The sequence below is a fragment of the Mytilus galloprovincialis genome, chromosome 10 (assembly GCF_965363235.1).
Source record: "Mytilus galloprovincialis chromosome 10, xbMytGall1.hap1.1, whole genome shotgun sequence".
NCBI lineage: Eukaryota > Metazoa > Mollusca > Bivalvia > Mytilida > Mytilidae > Mytilus > Mytilus galloprovincialis.
The window spans coordinates 30,157,709-30,178,156 of NC_134847.1; the positions used below are offsets into that span (position 1 = coordinate 30,157,709).

At 30.4% G+C, this 20,448-nt stretch overlaps 1 protein-coding gene across 1 annotated transcript; it reads right to left on the bottom strand.

Annotated features, from left to right (window-relative positions):
* Positions 1-1,889: 1,889 nt before the first annotated feature.
* LOC143049088 (uncharacterized) lies at positions 1,890-17,689 on the bottom strand. The gene is made up of 10 exons (XM_076222866.1): positions 17,540-17,689; positions 16,054-16,160; positions 14,257-14,412; positions 13,478-13,621; positions 11,399-11,515; positions 9,796-9,903; positions 9,127-9,243; positions 6,456-6,560; positions 4,236-4,352; positions 1,890-2,253 (listed from the first exon to the last, which is right to left on the bottom strand). Exons 2-10 carry the CDS (start codon positions 16,124-16,126, stop codon positions 2,213-2,215), a joined length of 978 nt encoding a protein of 325 aa, XP_076078981.1. The 5' UTR covers positions 16,127-16,160; positions 17,540-17,689; the 3' UTR covers positions 1,890-2,212.
* Between the last annotated feature and the right edge of the window lie 2,759 nt (positions 17,690-20,448).

Below are 20,448 nucleotides of genomic sequence, written 5' to 3' on the forward strand. Positions count from 1 at the left end.
CGTGACTTTTATTATTTTTACCAAGGCATTGCCATAGCAGTTCCTCCCGACTTAAGATTTTAGATAGTCGCTATGGTATCACCCACCTCTTTTTCCTTATTTTTTGTTTATCAAAAACATTTATAATATTTATTTCTGACAATAATTATTTAGATTTTTACTAATTCAATCATACATCTTTTAATCCATTATTTTAACCACTTTGGTGAATTTCAAGAGTCAGAACTTTCTATAGTTGTGTTGATGTTGTTTGCTTTTAAAGTTTACGTTTTATTTGTAGTTTTGTGTGTGTACGAATTTGTGTATAATTGTTACATATTCAACGCGCTTAGAGTAATTTTAGTGTTACATAATGCTGTTGAAAACGCTCTGTACTACTAGTAATAATGGTTATAAAACAGAAAGCAACTGTTGAACGATGGTTCTCCAATGTTTATCCCTTCGATACAAAGCTAAAGTATATGATACATAATGCCAAGAATAACATTAAGTACTTGAGCATACACAGTACGTTTTGTGTAGTATATTAAGCAATGCAAAATTGTATAAACTAATTTAAAAGTTATACATCTATTCGTTTTCATCTGTTGAGTCATTTGGAGAAGAATTTGTTTTAACTATAGGAGTATCCACAAGGCCTTCATCTAGGTATCTTAGTTTATACGGTAATAATGGATGCATTGATGGCCAAGGTATAGATGGTCTTTGAAACTGTATTTTCGATTCATTATTAAACCAGTCGTACATAGCCTGTCTCACGATGTCGTCTTTCAGAACGGTTGATATACCAGTTTTGTCATCATCAAGTGTTGTAAAGATGTTAAATTTTGGAGTTTTATATTTTGAAGTCTTCTTTACTTTCGCATCAACCATTTTTCTTCTAGATGTCAACATCGGCTCAGTTGTTCGATGTGTAGGTAAAACTTTTCTTGATTTCGAAATTGATTTTCTGATGTCCGAATCTAAAAGTAACTCTTTCGTACTAAGCTTATTCTCCGACGATTCTGTTTTTGGCGGGATTTGACTTATTGGAGTTGCTTCTTTTAACATAGCAGTGTTTGTTTGATCTTTTGCTGTATTTCCCACTGTTTTAGTTCTATATTCTGCAAAGGAAGTTAAATCTGCTCTTTCACTTCTTTTGGCGAACTGTGAATTCAGCTTATCTGACCATTTATTAACAGGAAGGGATGAACTTGATCCTAACTTAGCATCAACCTCAGAAGGTTGCAATGGAATATTAAAATGTATCTGCTGAGATGTTTCCGACTCCAACTGCTTTAAAATTTGTAACAGATCATTCAGTTTGCCTTCATATGGTTCCTGCGTTTCAAATACATCAATGATGTCATCAAAATATCTTCTTGAAAATTTCATTATCTTAAAGTCTTGCGTTGATTTATCATAATTCTGAAATTTAGTTAGAGCAGCACTAGGTGTATACAACTGATCACAATTACTTCCAAAAAGGAAGAAATTTACTTCTTGTGTTGCCTTCATGTTTCTTTTAAAAACATACGTTGATCGCTTTAAAGGAATTTCATTCTGAACACACGTTTCATTGCTTACGGAATGAACTTTTGTGACTGTTGAATGTAACTCGGATTGACTCTAAAATAAGAAAAAAAATAATTTATAACGGGTATTCATTCAACGCTAATTAATTTCTTGATCGACCTTTATCGGGAATATTAAACGCTGAATATTTAGAAACAAATGATTCATATATCTGAATGAGGTTATCTGAATATTAAAAGTGGCGAAAAGTAGAAGGAATCCCTTTTAAAAAAGATATATATATATATATATATATAAAGCATGTTGTGTTCCTTTGTTTTATTTAAATGTTTTTTTTTTTGTTTTTTTTAAAGGATGACAAAAATATAATGTTATTTATGTATAAATAAAGCATCCGCCATTTAAGAATTTAAAAATGATTCAATAATGAAATGTATATTGTCTCTTATAATCACATCATATGTAATATATGTTGTACCGAGATTTGGCTTTCTAGACAAGGTGTTGTTTGTTATTGTTTGTATATGTGTGAAATGGATTTGTGGGTTTTACTTTTGTCTGTTGTTTGACATGGTCTATCGTCGGGATTTATGTGATCCCTGGTATCTATAGTGTTTAAAAGTCTTACTTGGCCTTAATTAGGAATCTGGGAAATAATGGATGAGACGAATCTGAAAATTAATTATCTTTATGCAGTCTATATTACCTTCATCAACGTGGTCAAAGTTGAAGCTGTGCCTATAATATATCAAATAAAAAAACATCATTTCATACTTCATATTTATGTAAGATGATGAACCAGCTTTGCTTGGTGTAGTAAGGAACAACTTTTTTTTTAAAATATTTTTAATATACTCTTACTTTGATTAAGAGTATCTTTATTTTCATTCTTTATATTATTTCAAAGCTTGTTTGGCTTGGTTTTTCTACAGATTTGTGTTAAACATCCTTAATCTTTGAATGTTATATATCAATCTCACAAAGTACATATTCACCAAGATCAGATCATTACTGAATTGTTATGTTCATCCGAAATCCTTTAATATTATAATATTACATGTTAAATCATTGTAAATCATAAACTTCTGCATATGTTTGGTTTTAATTACAAAAGATGGTAGGATTTGAGATAACCAAAACATACTACTATTGTTTTTATTACGTATGAAAATAAAAGTAAATCTGTAGTAATAAAATATGTACGATGCGCAATAAAATTACTTTTGATACCATGATTTTAGATAGTTTCATTATTTGACATTGTGAACTATCACTGGTCTAAATCAGACTGCATCAATTAAAATTAACAATATTTTGCATTAAAATGAGGAAGTAAATCATAAAGTATCAATTCAATATTTATTATTCAGACAAAGATAACAAAATGCTTACTATCATCCGTTTGTGTGCTGCTTCTCTGTTTATCGCTTTCCCAACCAACATGATTCAAGTCAGGTGTATGGGTAACAACGTCAATTACACGGAGGTTGATAGAATCTAGAGGAACATAATTAAACGTTGATATTGATGGTTAGAAAGAAATTGGTCAAAATAAATAAAATAAATCACAACATTTAAGACGAGGGTAGAAATTAGTGTCAATACGTGAAAAAAAGAATTGTTCATATATCTGATATAACGTTCATTCGTGGTCCTCATTACGGCGTTGATTCTAACCATATTTCGGAATTAAGAATAAAATTCTTATTCTGTACAAGATTCATAAAGTTTAATTTTAGTCAATTGAAAATATATACAACAAGTTAGAGGTAGAAACATGTATCAGCCTGAATTGTGGTTGAGTTGATACATGTAACGCTAGAGATCATTGGGCTGTTGATAGACTTAACATAATTTCATTTCATCTTAATACTTGTGTGCAATTTTTTCATTCAATTTATAAGATAAACTACAATAGATGTTGGCATCAAAAAGGGAGGCGAAAGATACCAAACGGAAATTGTTTGTCCTGTCCAAGGTCAGGAACATGTTGTTAAGGGTTGTCGTTTGTTGATGTGAGTCATAAGTGTTTCTCGTTTCACGTTTTTTATAAAGACGAGACCGTCGATTTTTTTGTTTGAATGGATTGACACTAGTATTTATTAGGGCACTTTATAGTTTGTTGTTCAGTGTGAGCTAAGGCTCCGTGTTGAAGGTCGGCCTTTGACCTATACTTTTTACAAATTATGACCTTGACAGAAAGTTGTCTCATTGGCATTCATACCGAATATATCTTTTTACAGTTCAATAACCAAAGCCAAAAGAAACAAACAATAAAAAGTTTACCAAAGACAATATTTTAACTCATATTAGATCATCACTAATAAAAAACAAAAACTACCAATGCCTGTATCAGATGCTTCTGGGCGACAAGAAGGCTCCACCAAATATTAATTTGTCACCCTTCATGATGTTAAATTTATTACTAATTCAACATATGAATTATTAGACCACAGAACTCTTAATTGATACTTAATTAATAACACGAGTAATGTATTCTTTTCAGATCATCGGCTCTAATATTCAAACAAGTGTAACACTGAAAGTCTTCAGTTTGATTTTAGATCTTTTAGATTTTGATCGGGTTTGGTTTTTTTACGTTTTTACTTAATCTATTTATTAAATTTATTTGGTGAACAATTAATGTTTCTTTCCTGATATCAAATATACTGATGTAACTTAAGTTTCAGTAAACTTGGTTATATTTTATTTACACATACCATTGCCAACTATTTCTGTTATTGCATCCCCATGAAGTAGCTTCATCGCATTTATTTGATTATTATTATCTTCACTTTCTTTTATATCTGACTCTGACTCCATATCAGAGAGATATTCTGTTAAAGGAAAGAAGTACTAATTTTCACTCTACCATTTTTAATGTTTTAATATTGGACATACAATATTAACACTATCATGTGTTGCTCACTTAGTTTTGTCAAAATAACGAAACATTAAGGAACTGACATATACTATGCATAAATTCTAGGTTTTACTAGCTATATCACCATGTTCAACTGACTATTATTTTTACGGAATGTGCATATACATAGTCAAGAATGTTAAAATTGTTAGTCATTCGTTTCGTTTTATGATATGGTATGACCATACTAACATAAACGGAACCAATGTTGCTGCATCATACGTGCATTTTATCAATCAATGTGTCGTCAGTGATATTCGAGGCAAAACGTATCTCAAAATTTGAAGAGCTGATACAATCAAATTGTCAAAAAGTCTATAAATATCTTTGAAATAATGTTTGATTTTGTTAAATGTTCTCTGTACTTTTTTTAATATCCATTCGAGTTCGGTTTTATTGTTAATACATTTTTGATGTAATAAAAGTATTTAAAGAATGTATGTTGTAGACAGATTCATGAGAGCACGGTAATATTTACATGGGTCTGTTTAAGAAATATAAGGAAAATCAGATTAATCTTTATTTGAATTTTGGTGTCCGATATAGTGCATTGTAATTTCTCCTACTTGCAGAAGCAAAACAAAGATTAGGAATATGAATATTCTTGGAAATCATTTTCAGAGCTCTAACATTACCCGCACTATAATACATGTCCCTATCATAAAATATCAATAGAAGACATCTTTATAAGTACACAAATCTTACAATTGCATGTGTTAAGAAAGAAAATACACAATGTAGAACGATATTACATAGGTTTAAACTAGTAGCTGGCTATGGTTTAAGATGTTTTATTTATTTGACTTTGAAAACTATCCATGACATAATTACATATGTTGTTCATGTTGTTTATTGAACCCTCTATGTTATGTGGTACGTATTGATTAAGGGAACAACAAAGCCAAACATTAGTGAATGTATTCTGATTTCCTTACTTTATGCACTGTATTTCTAGCAGGCGTACACTTGAAATACAAAAATTATGGAGTATGACAGAAAATCATTACATGCATATTAAACATCGCATTGAAAGCAAAGAAAAACCTCTTGTATTGTTTTTTTTTCATTTTAAAGTCACAGTGATGTGTTTAACAAGGAGCAACAAACTTTCATCTCACTGCTGGTTTTACTTAAGCGGACCCTTTGAACGGCTAAAGCGGAATGATTTACAAAGATAAAGGGGTCAGATATGTGTTAGGTATTACACCACCAAATAGGACCTTTATAGAATTTTTGGACTCCCTTCATGGCACCAAGTGTTTTATGGTGCAAGTTAAACCCGATGATAAGTCTAATTCATGTTATTCGTTAAGTCACATTTAAAGAAGATGAAAACTGAATTAGGGCTATGGATCATCTTTAACAATTTCTAAATAAACAAAGAACATACATGTAATGGAAAGTTATGCCATGCAAGATCATTAATCATGTTGGCTTTTTTTCTTGTTCATATTATACTGAGAACACCTGAACAATTGACACACGGAACAAATTTAAAGTAAAACGTAAAATACTCTAATGAAAATACATAACGGAAAGCCTATAATCAAATGTTAAAATCAGATTCAAAACACATCGAACGAATAGATGACAACTATCATATTCCTGGCTCAGTACAGGCATTATCTTATTAGACAAGGTGAACTATGAGTGTACCAATTACAAGCGAATATGTTGGCTAGGACGATTTTGAATTGCGTTTCATGTTTACATCTGTTTAATATAATGTTATGTGTCCCCGACATTGAAGGTCATTCCGATCATTAACTTGATGGCGTCTATACAAAATACACTCGAAACTCATGCGGAATTCTAAGATGTATATTACCGATTCCGTTCAATGTAAATTGTTTATTTCAGACTCATTCATGTCATTATAAATTGAATATACATTTCAGCACATAAAATGTATGTCACCCATCAAATATGAGAATTTAGTCAAATCGAGGAACATTTAACAAGGATAAATTCATTTGGTATAAAACAATAAATAAAAACCATACGTAAAGTTGCATACTTTGACATTCTGCATATTCTGAAGATAAAACTGGACGTTGGTTATGATAACTTGCGATGGCGATGTCTTCAACAGTAAATGGTAATTGGGTGCTTGCGATGGAATCTGAAATTGAAAACCGTTTAAGGTGGTACCTAACACTACAGGGAGATAACTCTGTAAAGTCAGCTAAACGTTTTGATTACGTTGTGGTGTAAAGGGAATATAAAGCTTCTCAATGATCAAAATTGGTTTTTGTCAAGCTGCTACATAACCAGTGTAATTTTTCTGACAAAACGGTTGGTTCAAAATTTTTGAAATTTTTATATATTTGTTAAAGGGTCAAGTTTTATGAAAATTAAACGAGCCAAATTAATTTTAGTGCAAGTGTTGGGTACCACCTTAAACTTCATAATAAATTATTAATCTTAATAACAAAAGAAGAAAGTAGAATAATTGAACATTCGATGAACACAATACAATATCAGTTATATCACTTATTTGGTAATCTGGCTCTACACATGTACCTTATGTCAGCAACTACAAATTATCATGTGTGGATATTTTAGTTACCATTTTACGTATAGGTATTTTGTTCCTATTATACATTCATGACTTTTATCTATAGATAAACAGTGTAATACTCATATTCACGTTAGTTTTCTCGTTTTAAATGTTTTAAATTGTCATTTCGGAGCCTTTTATAGCTGACTTTGCAGTATGGGCTTTGCTCATTGATGAAGGTCGTACGGTTACCTGTTAACAGTTAATTTCTGTGTCATTTTGGTCTTTTGTGGAGAGTTGTCTCTTGGCAATTATACCACATCATCTCTTATTATATATATATCATTAATTTGGAAAGAGTAAGATTTCGAATGTCGAGTTGTTCATGTTTTTTGAGACCAATGACAAATTTTGAGAAGTTTCAGAAAAACAAAAGTGTTGACGTTTGCATGTATTGTACATGTTGTAGTTCAGTGATTTTGTCGTTCTGTTTACTTTCTATAGTTGATGTTCGTCCAACGGTTTACGACTGTTATATAAAAAAAAATGTCGTTTATAACTAAGGACAACAGTAGTATACCGCTGTTTGAAATTCATTAATTGATTTAAATAAATCAAATCCGGGTTAAAAACTAAGACTAGGAGAACACATCGGATGTACGAAATGGAACAAAAACACAGCAGGCACACGAAAATGCAAAACACGCAGAAACGAACAATAAGATAACAATACCTATTTTCCTGACTTAATACGGGGCATTTTAAGAAAAAAATAGTGTATTAACGCTGGTTTTGTGGCTATCTAAACCTCCCGCTTTCAAGGCAATGTTAAAGTTAAAACTAAAATGACATTACATGACAGGACTACAACTCAAATAAACGGAAGAACATACAGGACCGACAAACACACAAATAAACAATACAATAGAACATAACATAACGACAAGCTTACAGTTATTAACGGTACCAGGTTTATAATTTGATACGCCAGACAGGTGTTTCGTTTCATCAGTTACACTCAAGTCAAAATAGAAAAGATAGCCAAACTAAGATAAAGAGCGTTTCCAAAACATTGTGCCAAATACGGCTCAGGCTATCTGGGATAAGAAAATCCTTAATATTTAGAAGAATTCATATTTGTATATACAGTGAATTTATAAAAATGACCATAGAATTGATATACATGTTAAAACAGCGGCGACTAACTACAGAATATGAAAGGGAATACGTCGTAAGACAACCTAGATCAGCACATAAAACACAACAGCCGAACTACGCATTGTATATCAACCGAATATATTGACACACACAAGTGACGTCACAGTTAAATTTCTAAAAATTTCCAAAAAATAGAATATAGAGTTCAAGCTTAGGTTTGTAAGGCTGATATGGCATGCATTCAGTAACAATGAAAATTACAATACTTATTGATATATAATTAAGTTAGTAATTTGATATTTAATTGTATTATCTTGTTATGACAGTATTTCCTCTAAATCAATCTGACACCGAAAATATATCGATAGTTTAGTTGACCCAATTTAATTTGTTGTTATTATGAATAATAGGAAGTTTGCAATATTTATGCTAACCCTTTCCAACAGCGTTAACATAATATTTATTTGTCTGCATTTGAAACTAGTGTATTGACAGCGAAATAAGTATGTTTGGTCAGACTTTTGGTTCATTTTGGGAAACAAAGTCTTCTATTTTCCTGATTTTCAAAAAGCCCAATATATCACGTGTGCATGCGTAAAAAATAAAATAAGCATGTTCCTGAGATGCATTTTTATATGGGATTCATCGAAACAAAACTTTAGTAACAATGTCAACAATGTGAATTGTTGTGCCAAAATAGAATGGACTTGCCATTAACGTCAAATTTTGGTTCGAATTTGTGTTAGTGTGGCAATTTATAGAAACAGCTTTTGTTAGTTTGTGTTACAAAATATTATAAACACTATATATTGTTACAAGCAATATATACTATTACAAGCACTATATATTATTACAAGCACTATATATTATTATAAGCACTATATATTATTATAAGCACTATATATTATTACAAGTACTACTTATTACAAGCACTATATATTATTACAAGCACTTTACATTATTATAAGCACTATATATATTACACTTGCCTACAGTATTAGTGCTGATGTAATTATAATGTTATACATACCAACATTAGCTGGTAACACAGAAGTCAGATAATCATGATGTTGTAGATTTTCTAATTCTTTCAAAAGTTCTGAGGTTGACTGTATATGTGCATGAACTTTATCATATGTGAATTGTACTATGAAAAGAAAATACATTGATTTGTTCAGCTTCTCTTTACAAATAAAAATAAAAATGAAAACATACACAGAAAATAGTCGTATATAGCGTTTCGTTTTTGTTTTATGATCTAGCACATGGTGAAAACCAACCACTGCTAGTTCCGTTGGTCAATTTAACCTTTCTTCTGAAAGTATGAATTAAAATATTTTATGCAAAGTTGATACACTTGGTTTTCGGCTGACTTGTAAAAACAAGTATTTTTCTTTCTTTTATTTTTCCGTATAATTGCTGCAAATAAATCGTTCTGATATATGTAAAGGAATACAGCATATTGGTAAATTACTAGCAGATATTAGAGAACACAATTTGAACAACATATGCAAAACTTTCCCTACATTCCCTTTACCCTAATTCTTAAAGCTATAAAAGTGTCATACTGACTAATTGAATTAATCAAAACAGTTGTTATCATTTTGTTGTATAGGATTTTATAAGCACTACTATAAATATTTCATTTCTTCTACTTTCTTGGGCAAACCTGCTACTCGTTTTAGCAATGTATACATACTATCAGTAGGTGGTAACTCAGAAATCAAATCACCAGGATGTTCTAGATTTTCAACGTCTTTCATACGTTCTGCTGTCAACTGTTTGTATGTATGAGATGTATATTCTCCTATAATGAGAAAAGACAACGTGACTTGTTCAGTTTCTTTAAAAAAAAACTGAAAACTAATGTAGAAAAGCGTCATATAATGCTATAACTTACCAGAACTGGTCAAATTCAAGTCCACGGCAGTTATAATTTCTGCCGCACTAACTATTTTCTGTTTGATAACAAAGTATGAAAAATTCAAATTATTCAGAGATGATACTTATTGTCATCTACATGTTAACATATCTATGTAATTCCTGCACATAACAATTAAACCGAACCAAACTGTTCATGATGTAAAATATAACAAATTATTTTTAAGGCATATTTTTTCCTTACGCATTGATCAATATAAAAAAAAAAGACGATGTGGTATGATTGGCAATGAGACAACTCCCCACAAAAGCCCAAAATAATATAGAAATTAACAATGATAGGTCACCGTATGGCCTTTAACAATGAGAGAAGCCCTTACAGCAAAGTCAGCAATAATAGGCCCCGAAATGACAATGTAAAACAATTCAAACGAGAAAACTAACGGCTTATTTTATGTTTAGACTGAACTGAAAACAAACGATATTAGCAGAGTCTTATTTGCCTTGAATATATAATACATTAGGTAATAAATATATAAAAAGTACATGACAAATATCTACCAATGTGAGGGACCGTTGGGAGTTGGAATTTTAAATTTGTGAACAGCTGTTTTTATAAATAATGTTTGACTCACAGCAATTACTACTTAGGTGGTCACATTTACTATGCTTACAATTTTTGTAAATTTCGTGATTTTTCTCTGTTTTAAGAACAAAAAGCATTTTTTTACAATTATGTGTTATAGATGATTGAAAAAATGCATTTCAAAGAAATTTGAAAACAAAAAAGGGGGAATATTACTCAAAAACAATATGCCTGACGTCATTAAAACTGAATGAAATAAGAATGTACAAGGATGCCCCACTCGCACTATCATTTTCCATGTTCAATGGACCGTGAAACTGGGTAAAAAATCTAATTTGGTATTACAATTAGAAAGATCATACCATAGGAAACATGTGTACTAAGTTTCAAGTTGATTGGACTTCAACTTCATCAAAAACTACCTTGACCAAAAACTTTAACCTGAAACTCATACTTTCATTTTCTATGTTCAAAAACAATATGCCTGACGTCCTTAAACCTGAATGAAATCAGAATGTACACGGGTGCCCCACTCGCACTATCATTTTCCTTGTTCAGTGGACCGTGAAATTGGGGTCAAAAGTCTAATTTGGCTTTAAAATTAGAAAGATCATATCATAAGGAACATGTGTACTAAGTTGATTGGACTTCATCTTCATCAAAAACTACCTTGACCAAAACCTTTAACCTGAAGCGGGACAGACGGACGAACGAACGGACGCAGACCAGAAAACATAATGCCCCTCTACTATCTTTGGTGGGGCATAAAAAAAAGGAAAATTGCAAAACAACATATAAAGCTACATAATTTACTGTTATTGTAATATGTATATACCGTCATCTGTCTCTGTTTCAGTAAGCTGCCCAATAAGATCACAATTCACAGTTAGGGTAGGTCCATCATCGCGAGGTCTGGAAGCTGCATCATGATTTATATCAGTATCATGATTTCCTGTGTAAAAGATACATTGGTATGCGTTTAGTTGTCCCAGTGAGACATACAAATGTTAGACAAAGGACAAAACTAGGTGTGGCTTACATATCTAACACATTACTAGTTAAATTGTTTCATGAAAAATAAGAAATATTACTGGCTTTATTTGTACATGTTATACTTATGATAAGTACATAACAATGAATTTTCAATTAAATAACCATGTTTACGTATTCATTATCACCTTTTCTTGATAAACTTTATAATGTTTGCATTGCTTATTGATTGATGGCCAAACTTTTGTTATATAAAGCATCATAAGATGCCAAGACCTGTTTTTATTTTCCATTCCGGTCATTTTCAAGTGTTTTGCACCAAAATATAAGAAATGCTGGCAGCTATAAATTAATATAACGATATTTTGGGGTAAATGCACACCAATGTTGGTGTTTGTTATCATTTTACAATCCATCCTTGAGGTACCAAATGTTCTGGTCATTTATTAGACATTTAACACCAAGTAAAATTAAATTTACAATAGAAATATAATGCCATTGCTGATTAATCGGAACATTGAAGCATCTTCGAAACTACTATAATTCAATTCGGGTACTCTATTTCTTTATATAAAAAGGATAACGGTTTGGTCTCTTAATTATGGCAACATAACACTGTTGTAGTTGTCATAAATATTGGTGTCATATATTATTACTCGATCCATTTCGTAACTTATGATAACACCATTTACATGATATAATGTTCAGTTGAAATATTAAAATAAAAAAGATGAGACATGATACAGAGACCAAACTACATATCATTTAAACTATTAAAGTAAATTTGTAGCCAGTTATTTTTGGGGAAAAGTGTGTATCAAAATATATCTTGTTTAATGCTAATGGTTTTTTATTATATTGATAGTACATGTATTTTGAATATAAGGTAGAGATGTTGACATCGACAACAATTCGTAGTAACTTTATACCTATATGTATGCCATTTATGAACAATCAGCAGTAGGTTACCAAATTATTGATTTATAATATCTTCATTCGTGTGCAGTTAAAATGTGATATAGAGTTAGAGGTTTTGTATCTTACTATCATAAAATATATGAGAAGAACATAACCCGTGTCATGCCAACAACTGTTTTTTTTTTAATAAATGTGTTTAGTTCCGGTGCAAAGACCCTATAAGGGAATCAATATTAAAGCCAAAATAATCAATCTTTAATGATCTGACAACAGTATCGTAACTATATCCCTTTTTAATAAGTCTGTTTAAAGATGTTACATGCTTTTGAGGTGAATACTGACATTTTTGTGCTTTGTAAAGAATATTACCATAACAGATTGGATGTGAAATACCTGCACATATAAGATATCTGCATGTTGAGTTATATTTACGAATTATTTCCTTATACCGATGATAACATTTAGCAAATGTTTTAACTATTTTGTGATATCGAAACCCTGGTGTAATAATATTTCAGTAAAACATAAATTTCTCTCGCTAAAATCTAATACGTTGTTACATCCACGAGTGAAGCGTACAAGTTGAGATATATAAACACCATACCATGTTTGTAAGTTGAAAATGTACATGGTCTCTAATTTTCAAAATGACCAGAAGTTAACCCATGACATTTTGTAAACATAAAGGCAACAGTAATATATACAATTTAAAAAATCATAAATCGAGGGAAAACAAATCCGTCTTTAAAAAAAAACAACCAAAAAAATAACCTGACGACGTTTACAATATTTAGCAATATATGGAAGTTGTGTGTCTTGGGTCCCATCAATTCAATTTGTAGTTCCTCTGAGAAAAGGCGAGGGCTCTTTTTAAATATCCAACAAATATTTAGTTGAACAATAATTAAAAAATAACGTTGGCGTTCACTTTTTTTACCATGCTTCAAACTAACATTTCGTTGAAAAATGATGAGAAATTCCTAAATTAATTATAATACAAACCTACCCGTTGTGTTGATCGTTTTGGGATTTAATAGATCCCTAAAGATGATAGCATCAAAACATTTGGCTGCTTCGCTGCTTTCAAAACGTTGAAAATGGAAGTATCTAGGAATTGAAACGAATACGTTGACCTCATTTTTTGTTTTGTCTGAAAACAATTCATAGATATAATGTGAATGATAGTCAGATTAGAAGAAAAACATTAGAATGCAAAGTAACATTGAGAATGACATCAAATAATTGTCTGAATAAAGAAAAAAAACGTGCACTACATATTGACGGACAGTGTGTGAATTGAAAACCATAATCAAAGATAATAAGCTAATGATTTATTATTCCAGATATGTATGTCGTCTACATCAGATTTTTCAGAAGCACTTTGAAATAATTGGAAGGCTGATAATTTCATGTAGAAGAGTAGATCACAAATTCCGAAGAGTTGTGATAAACACACATGAAGATATAAATGCATGCTTTGGAATGTAAAGAAAAACTAAATGCTGCAAATAATTTAATATTTTGTCAATAAAAAAAAATACTGGTTCCCATTGCTGGAAGTAATTATGCATCAATTAAAAACTCGAATGAGAAATGATTTAAAGTGGGATAAAGTAGTATTATCGATATTATTTAGATAGTCATGACCTTTTTTCACTATTTTCTAGGAGCGTGGATTCTTTTTGATTATTTTTCAGTCAATTTTTTAACATAATAATATATGTAAATTAAAAGCAATTATTATAATTTTGATATTGAATTCTTCATAAATATTCTCTTCTTTACCTGTTTCCACCCTAACATGGAAATGGTCTTGTTTACTGACTTCCACTTTAAGGTTTGTTGTCAGTTCAGGTTTATTCCAACATAAAATATTCTTGAAAATTCTTTTTATGCGGTCACCTAATGTTTCAAAGTCTTCCTGGTAACCGTGTTCGTTTTCTATATTACACATTAAATCAAAATAGATAATTATTTGGAATAAAAAGTATAATTAAATTTAGTTTCAAGGTCAAACATTTAGTCTTATTTTCATATGACCGACATTTATCTCAAAATTATACAATTTTCCCAAAGATTACTTACTTTGTGCTAGGACATCCTAATACAAAACTAACATGACTAAATAAGAGAAACTAAAAGAAGTAGCATCAAATGTATAATGCGGTTTATTTGGTACCAAAATTTACTGTTTCCAAATAATAATGTCGTTTATAGAAAACGTAAAACAGAAAATGTTTCCCCGTAGTTCTCATTTGACTGAGTACCATGATGGTCTACCACAAACTTTGTAACCTTTCGAAAATCTTTAAATTTCGAAGACAAAGTTCGGTCAATTGAAAAAGGTTTATATCTTATATCACCCCTTATTCATCCTTAGATATACATGATATAGGAAGATGTGGTATGAGTGCCAATGAGACAACTCTCCATAAAAATAACACTAAGCGTGTTTTGTAATATTGATCCTATACCGTATGAGTTTTGTCCAATTGCTGTACGGTGTGTAACCTATAATTTGTGTTTAAAAGCATTCTCATTTGTATTTTATTGGACAGCTATCTCGAATGATTACATGTGTTCTTACATTACAAGCTCTATGAATTTGTTTTGATTCAATAACTGAAATCAACCAGATCCTTGCATCAACATATTTGGCCTAATTGCATGCATTATCATTCGATATAAAGTTCAGTGAAAACAAACAGGGAATATAAAGGTTCGTTCTTCAAATCCCCTGATAGTTCAACCTTTAAATACAAAACATTATACATTTTCTTTGATCAATTATCTAATATAACAATCAACACTGTACAATGGATTTATGGTTGTGTTAAATCATTTGCTCGTAAAAAAACTACCTTTATCGTGAGTCAAGAGCATGATGTTTTATTGGCCACAAAGTCCAAGTTTCAATATTCAATTAACCAAAGTTACATCTCGTTAATAAGATAATATGACATGATTTGTTGTCTCGGGAGTTAGTTTTCCACGGTCAATTTGATTAGACATATTCAAGAGTAATGTGTCGCGTGCTAATCTCTATTTCTAATTACTGTCTATATGCTTTTTATATCGTATCTGATTGTAAAGGAAAGGCGAAATATCAAGTAAAAAAACAAAACAAACCATTGCAGAAAATGAAAGAAACAAAACACAACCAAAAGACGAATAACGACATACAAAACAAAACATAGGAATCTAAAGCCTTAGCAACATGAATTTAAAAGAAGATATGATCTTGAAAAAGTGCTCTGAAAGTACAAGTAGATTTTTTCCCGATCTTGTTCCTCTTGTAAGTACAAAGGCGATGACAAGTTTTAGTTGGCCCAAATATTAAACAAAACAGATATTGCAAAAATTCAACCCACTGTACAGTATAATTCCAATAAAATCTTAAACAGAAATAAATATATATATCAGCAGACAACAAGATTTCTATCACTCTTTCTATTTTCTCTCATAATTGATTTTGTTTGAATGTGTATTATATATATTCAAATTTTCCACATTAAGTATTAAAAAATAAAAACAATAAATTACATAAGTTATTTGATTTTCAAATACTCCTGTTGCATATACCTGTTGATTGTATACACTGTGGAGATGTACTAATGTCTTGGATATCAACTGCGTTCATTCCTTCGTTAAGCATGGTTATTTAAAATAACTTTTGTCTAGAAACCGAACTGTGATAAAAAAAAAAAAGATATAACATAATGAGTTTCGTATAGCAAATGGTTGCATGACCGGAATGCTTAAAGTAACAGACTGAACTGAAAACAAACAGCATTTAGTTGCATTTCTGGCATGTATAAAATTGTCTTCATTCCTGTGCATAATTATTGTATCTGTAATTATATTGTATGTTTCTCTGTAAACTTGTATTTAGATTTTAGAGAATAAAGTATCTATCGATCTATCATAATGGAATGAATCTTATGAGTTATATTTATCTTAAAGATATTTTGTGCGTCTTAATTTCTTAGAATTTTTGTGATGATGTTTTATGGTAGCAGCTTTTGATGTTTTTGTTTTCAATTATATTTCATATTATAGACCCGTAGAGATTTTTAGTTTGACATTAAATCATTATAACATAGACACTTGACTAATTGTTCAATAGACTGTTAGTTTTCCTTCATATAAGTTATAGATACAAAATGTAAGCGGCATATATTTTGCTACAAAAATTTTGTTACAATTAGCTGTGATTAGTTTCAAAATTGCAAGAAGTAATAAACGAATAATTTAGCTGACTTTCATTTTTCAAAAACCAACTATTTTTTTTCAATCACAACTCATTTACAGTTAAATGATTGCATGTGTATTTAAAATATGAAAGGGGTGTATAATGCACTCACACATCCTGCACATGCATCAATGTATTTTTTCTTACTTTTAGTGTGTACACTATTTTGTCTACTCTTTTTCAAAAGAAGAAAAAGAAAAAAAACAACGTTATATTTCTTAATACATCATTAATCATTGTATCATGTATAATGATTTTCTTTTCTTTTTTTTTTATCCAGAAAAAAAAACTAAAAATAAATAAAAAAAATGGTTGATATACAATTCCTAAATATGTTGTTTTAACAATTAAAAATATTCTTGTACTTGGTATTTGTCATTTCATTAAACTAAATTTTGTAAACCGACATACAATAGTATAGAGAGATGTACAAATAAATTAACATACATAGTCTATATAACTATTTGTCTACTATTGTCTGTAGCCGAACAGTGTGAAACAAAATGAAACATGTCAAAATATGACATAAATTACAGAAGGGGCAAATATGATATGTTGTCACATAACAATTTCAAATAAAACATTTGTATTTAAAGGGTGAAGGTATGTGAGATAAATTAAAAATATGAATTAGCATTTCTCGTAGAAATTTAAATGCATGTGAATGTATGATATGTATACTTTCTTTTCTCTATTTTTTACAATAAAATAAGAAGTGCATTCATATAACCGCATTGAATATCAAATGACGACCAAATGTAACAATGACATTTGAAATAAGAAAATATCAATTTAAGTATCTTCACATGTGTTCACCTTTAAGGTTGCGCTTTGTAAATACAGCTGTTTCTCAAACCACGTCTCTTTTAGGGAGATTAAGAATATTCATAGAAAATCAATTGTGTTGACATACTGGATCCCAGTTTTGCTCTCTGTGTTCAATCTAATAGAGACATAACTTGGGAATGCTACCTGTAAATATACATGTGCATATTGTTTACATTCAAATATGGGGTAACCCTTCATTCGAAGTAGGGATAGTTAAGAAAATTAGTGTTAGTTTAAACTCTAAAAAGTTCAGTTCACGTTGAAAATATGCCACATGGCCCTATATTTTGACCTATGAAAAAAAATATAGTGCATATGAACTTTCAATTCTAGGATAAGATTTTTTTTCAAAACTTCATAGTAAAAGTGGTACAGTATTAGCCGTAAAAGGAGTTCCTATGGGAAATTGCATTGTTAATATTTACAGAAATGCAACCTGCAACAATGGATGTTAACACATTTCATTCTACTGTGTTATCAATTTTATCTTGTATGAAATCTGATATATCTTTGGATATAAATAATTAAAATACTATTAGTTACATAGTGTGCTAGTGACCTAATACTATATATATGGGGTCAGTAAATTCCACAAGGGGTGAGAGCGAAGCTCGAATCCCCATATGGAATTTATTGAACCCATATATACCGTATTACTTCACTAGCACAATATGTAACGAATTTATCGTACCGACTATCTTAACGTGTGAAATTTAGACTATCAAAATGAGCAAGTCTAAAGTACTGTTAGTATTAAGAAACTACTTCATTGATCCTAAAAAATCAGATGCCAACAACAACAACTTGTTAGCTTTAAGTGTGTTTTAAGAATTTATTCCAATCTTTATCATCAATATTTTCGTCTGTTAAAACCATTAAAAAATTTCGATGTACCGTTTTGTTTTAATAAAGGGACGCAACTCCATTACTTTCCGTTTATGAAATTTATCCCGCCTTTCTTCCAACCTTATATGGAATATAACGGGTCGTAACTCCATTACTCGGCGTGTATGAAATAAGCCCCGCCTCCCTTCTAACTTAATATTGAATATAAAGGGACGTAACTCCACTATTAACCGTGTATGAAATAAGCCCCGCATCCCTACTAACCTAATACGAAATATACACGGTCTCCACGCGGACGCTTTTAACCAATCATATTCCTAGAAATGTAAAGACGGTAAGATAAAGTTGATTACACCCATTTTTCAATTGTAACGTATTTGTTATAAACTGTTATACATTTAAAATTTTCGTCATTTAAATATACATGTAGTTCATTACTTAGGCATGTAATTGATCCAAGGTCTTGGTTGGAGGTAAGCTTCCTATCTCATTGGCATAACCATAATATCCCTTACATACTAGTATATGCACCTTATGAAATGTACAACAGAAGATCCGTGTTCTCCCTTCTTTGTTTCCTTCCGACAAATGATATATTCATCAATCATGTACAATAAACTTTCGGTTAAACGCTAGATATCGGACACTATAAGATTAAGAGCATCTTTAAATACTTTAGAACAAATGTCTATTTCATTCCTTCTTGCTGTTGAAAACACAACAAAAGACCAAAACATCCAAAAACTATGTATATATAGTTCATTAATTTAATAGTTTGAATATATCTTTAAAACATATTAAATGTAAAGAACGTATTTATCCAGGAAGTGTTTTCTTTTCAGATTGACTAGCTATTTAGGTTATCTATATGGATGTAAACAAAAATAATTTCTTTTTTTAAACCTTTATATTTACATTATGCATAGTATTCTACTTAAAAAATGTGTTCTCAATTTAGCGTCGGCTTTTTCAGTAAAAGGAAAGAAACAATTACAATTACAAATTAAAAACCAATTGTTCAGAGAACAATTGAAGGTCTTTCCACCAAAACAATGTATTTTAATATGAAAGGTGTAAAAATAGGTTTAAAATGTCATTTCAATCGTCAAATGATAGCTTATTGTACGCTGATTCCAAAAATATATGGTTTCTAAACAATATTTTTTAGATAAGGGAGATAGTTTCTTACTTCCGGTTTGAAAAACTCTATTTCCGATAATATTTGACTATTTACTTGACACTGATTCCAAAAATATCTTGTTTTTTATACTTTTATGTAATAAAGTACAATAAATAGCTACTTCCGGTTTACAAAAGGTCACTTCCGGTTATTTTTTTTCAAGGTTAAATGGCTTGATACCTTTTTCTAAAAGTTGTATATCTTTATCATGTATACATATAGAATAAAAGCAAAGGTCAAAATATAGAACGTCAAATTAAGCTATGACCTTGAGATCAATTTCAAGGTCATAAACCAAGGACCTCAAATCAAAAGACCATAGGTCTTAATTATATTTAGTTAATGAGTTATATCACCAAACGCGTATTTTTTAATACAAGAGGGGAGAAAACTCCCTTTCACATTCAACGTACGCTTGCAATCAAAATTTACATCTTACGACATGTCGCAACTAACAATTTAGTAAAAATAATTTGTTGATATCTTATACAGTCTTTGGATATAAGTGAAAATAAGCCAAATTCAAATATTAAAATATGACCTTGACCCTTGACCTTGACCTAATTTTCATTTTTTGGGACCAAGGACCTCAAATCAAAAGATCCTAGGTCTCTATCACTTATGGTTTATAAGATAGAAATTCATATCACTTATATCAGATGCATAAGGGGAAATAACTCTCATATGGAGCGGTCATATCGCTTCGGTCAAAATAGGACAAATCATGCGCAGGATATAACGAGCAATTTTGTAAAATAAATTTGTCATAATCTTTTACGGTTGCGAAGGAGATGCGCTAACAAGGAAAACAGTGTTTGGGGAGATAACTCCTACAAAGAAAAGTATTTGTTTACGCAGGGTTAATTTCAAA

Bases quoted from the DNA above. Each gene is read 5' to 3' on its own strand.
- LOC143049088 (XM_076222866.1), bottom strand. From the start codon at position 16,126: ATGCTTAACGAAGGAATGAACGCAGTTGATATCCAAGACATTAGTACA. The intron at 11,516-13,477 runs GTAGGTTTGTAT...TCTTTTACACAG, and splicing joins CAAAACGATCAACACAACGG to GAAATCATGATACTGATATA. The intron at 2,254-4,235 runs GTATGTGTAAAT...GATATATTATAG, and splicing joins AACAGAAATAGTTGGCAATG to GCACAGCTTCAACTTTGACC.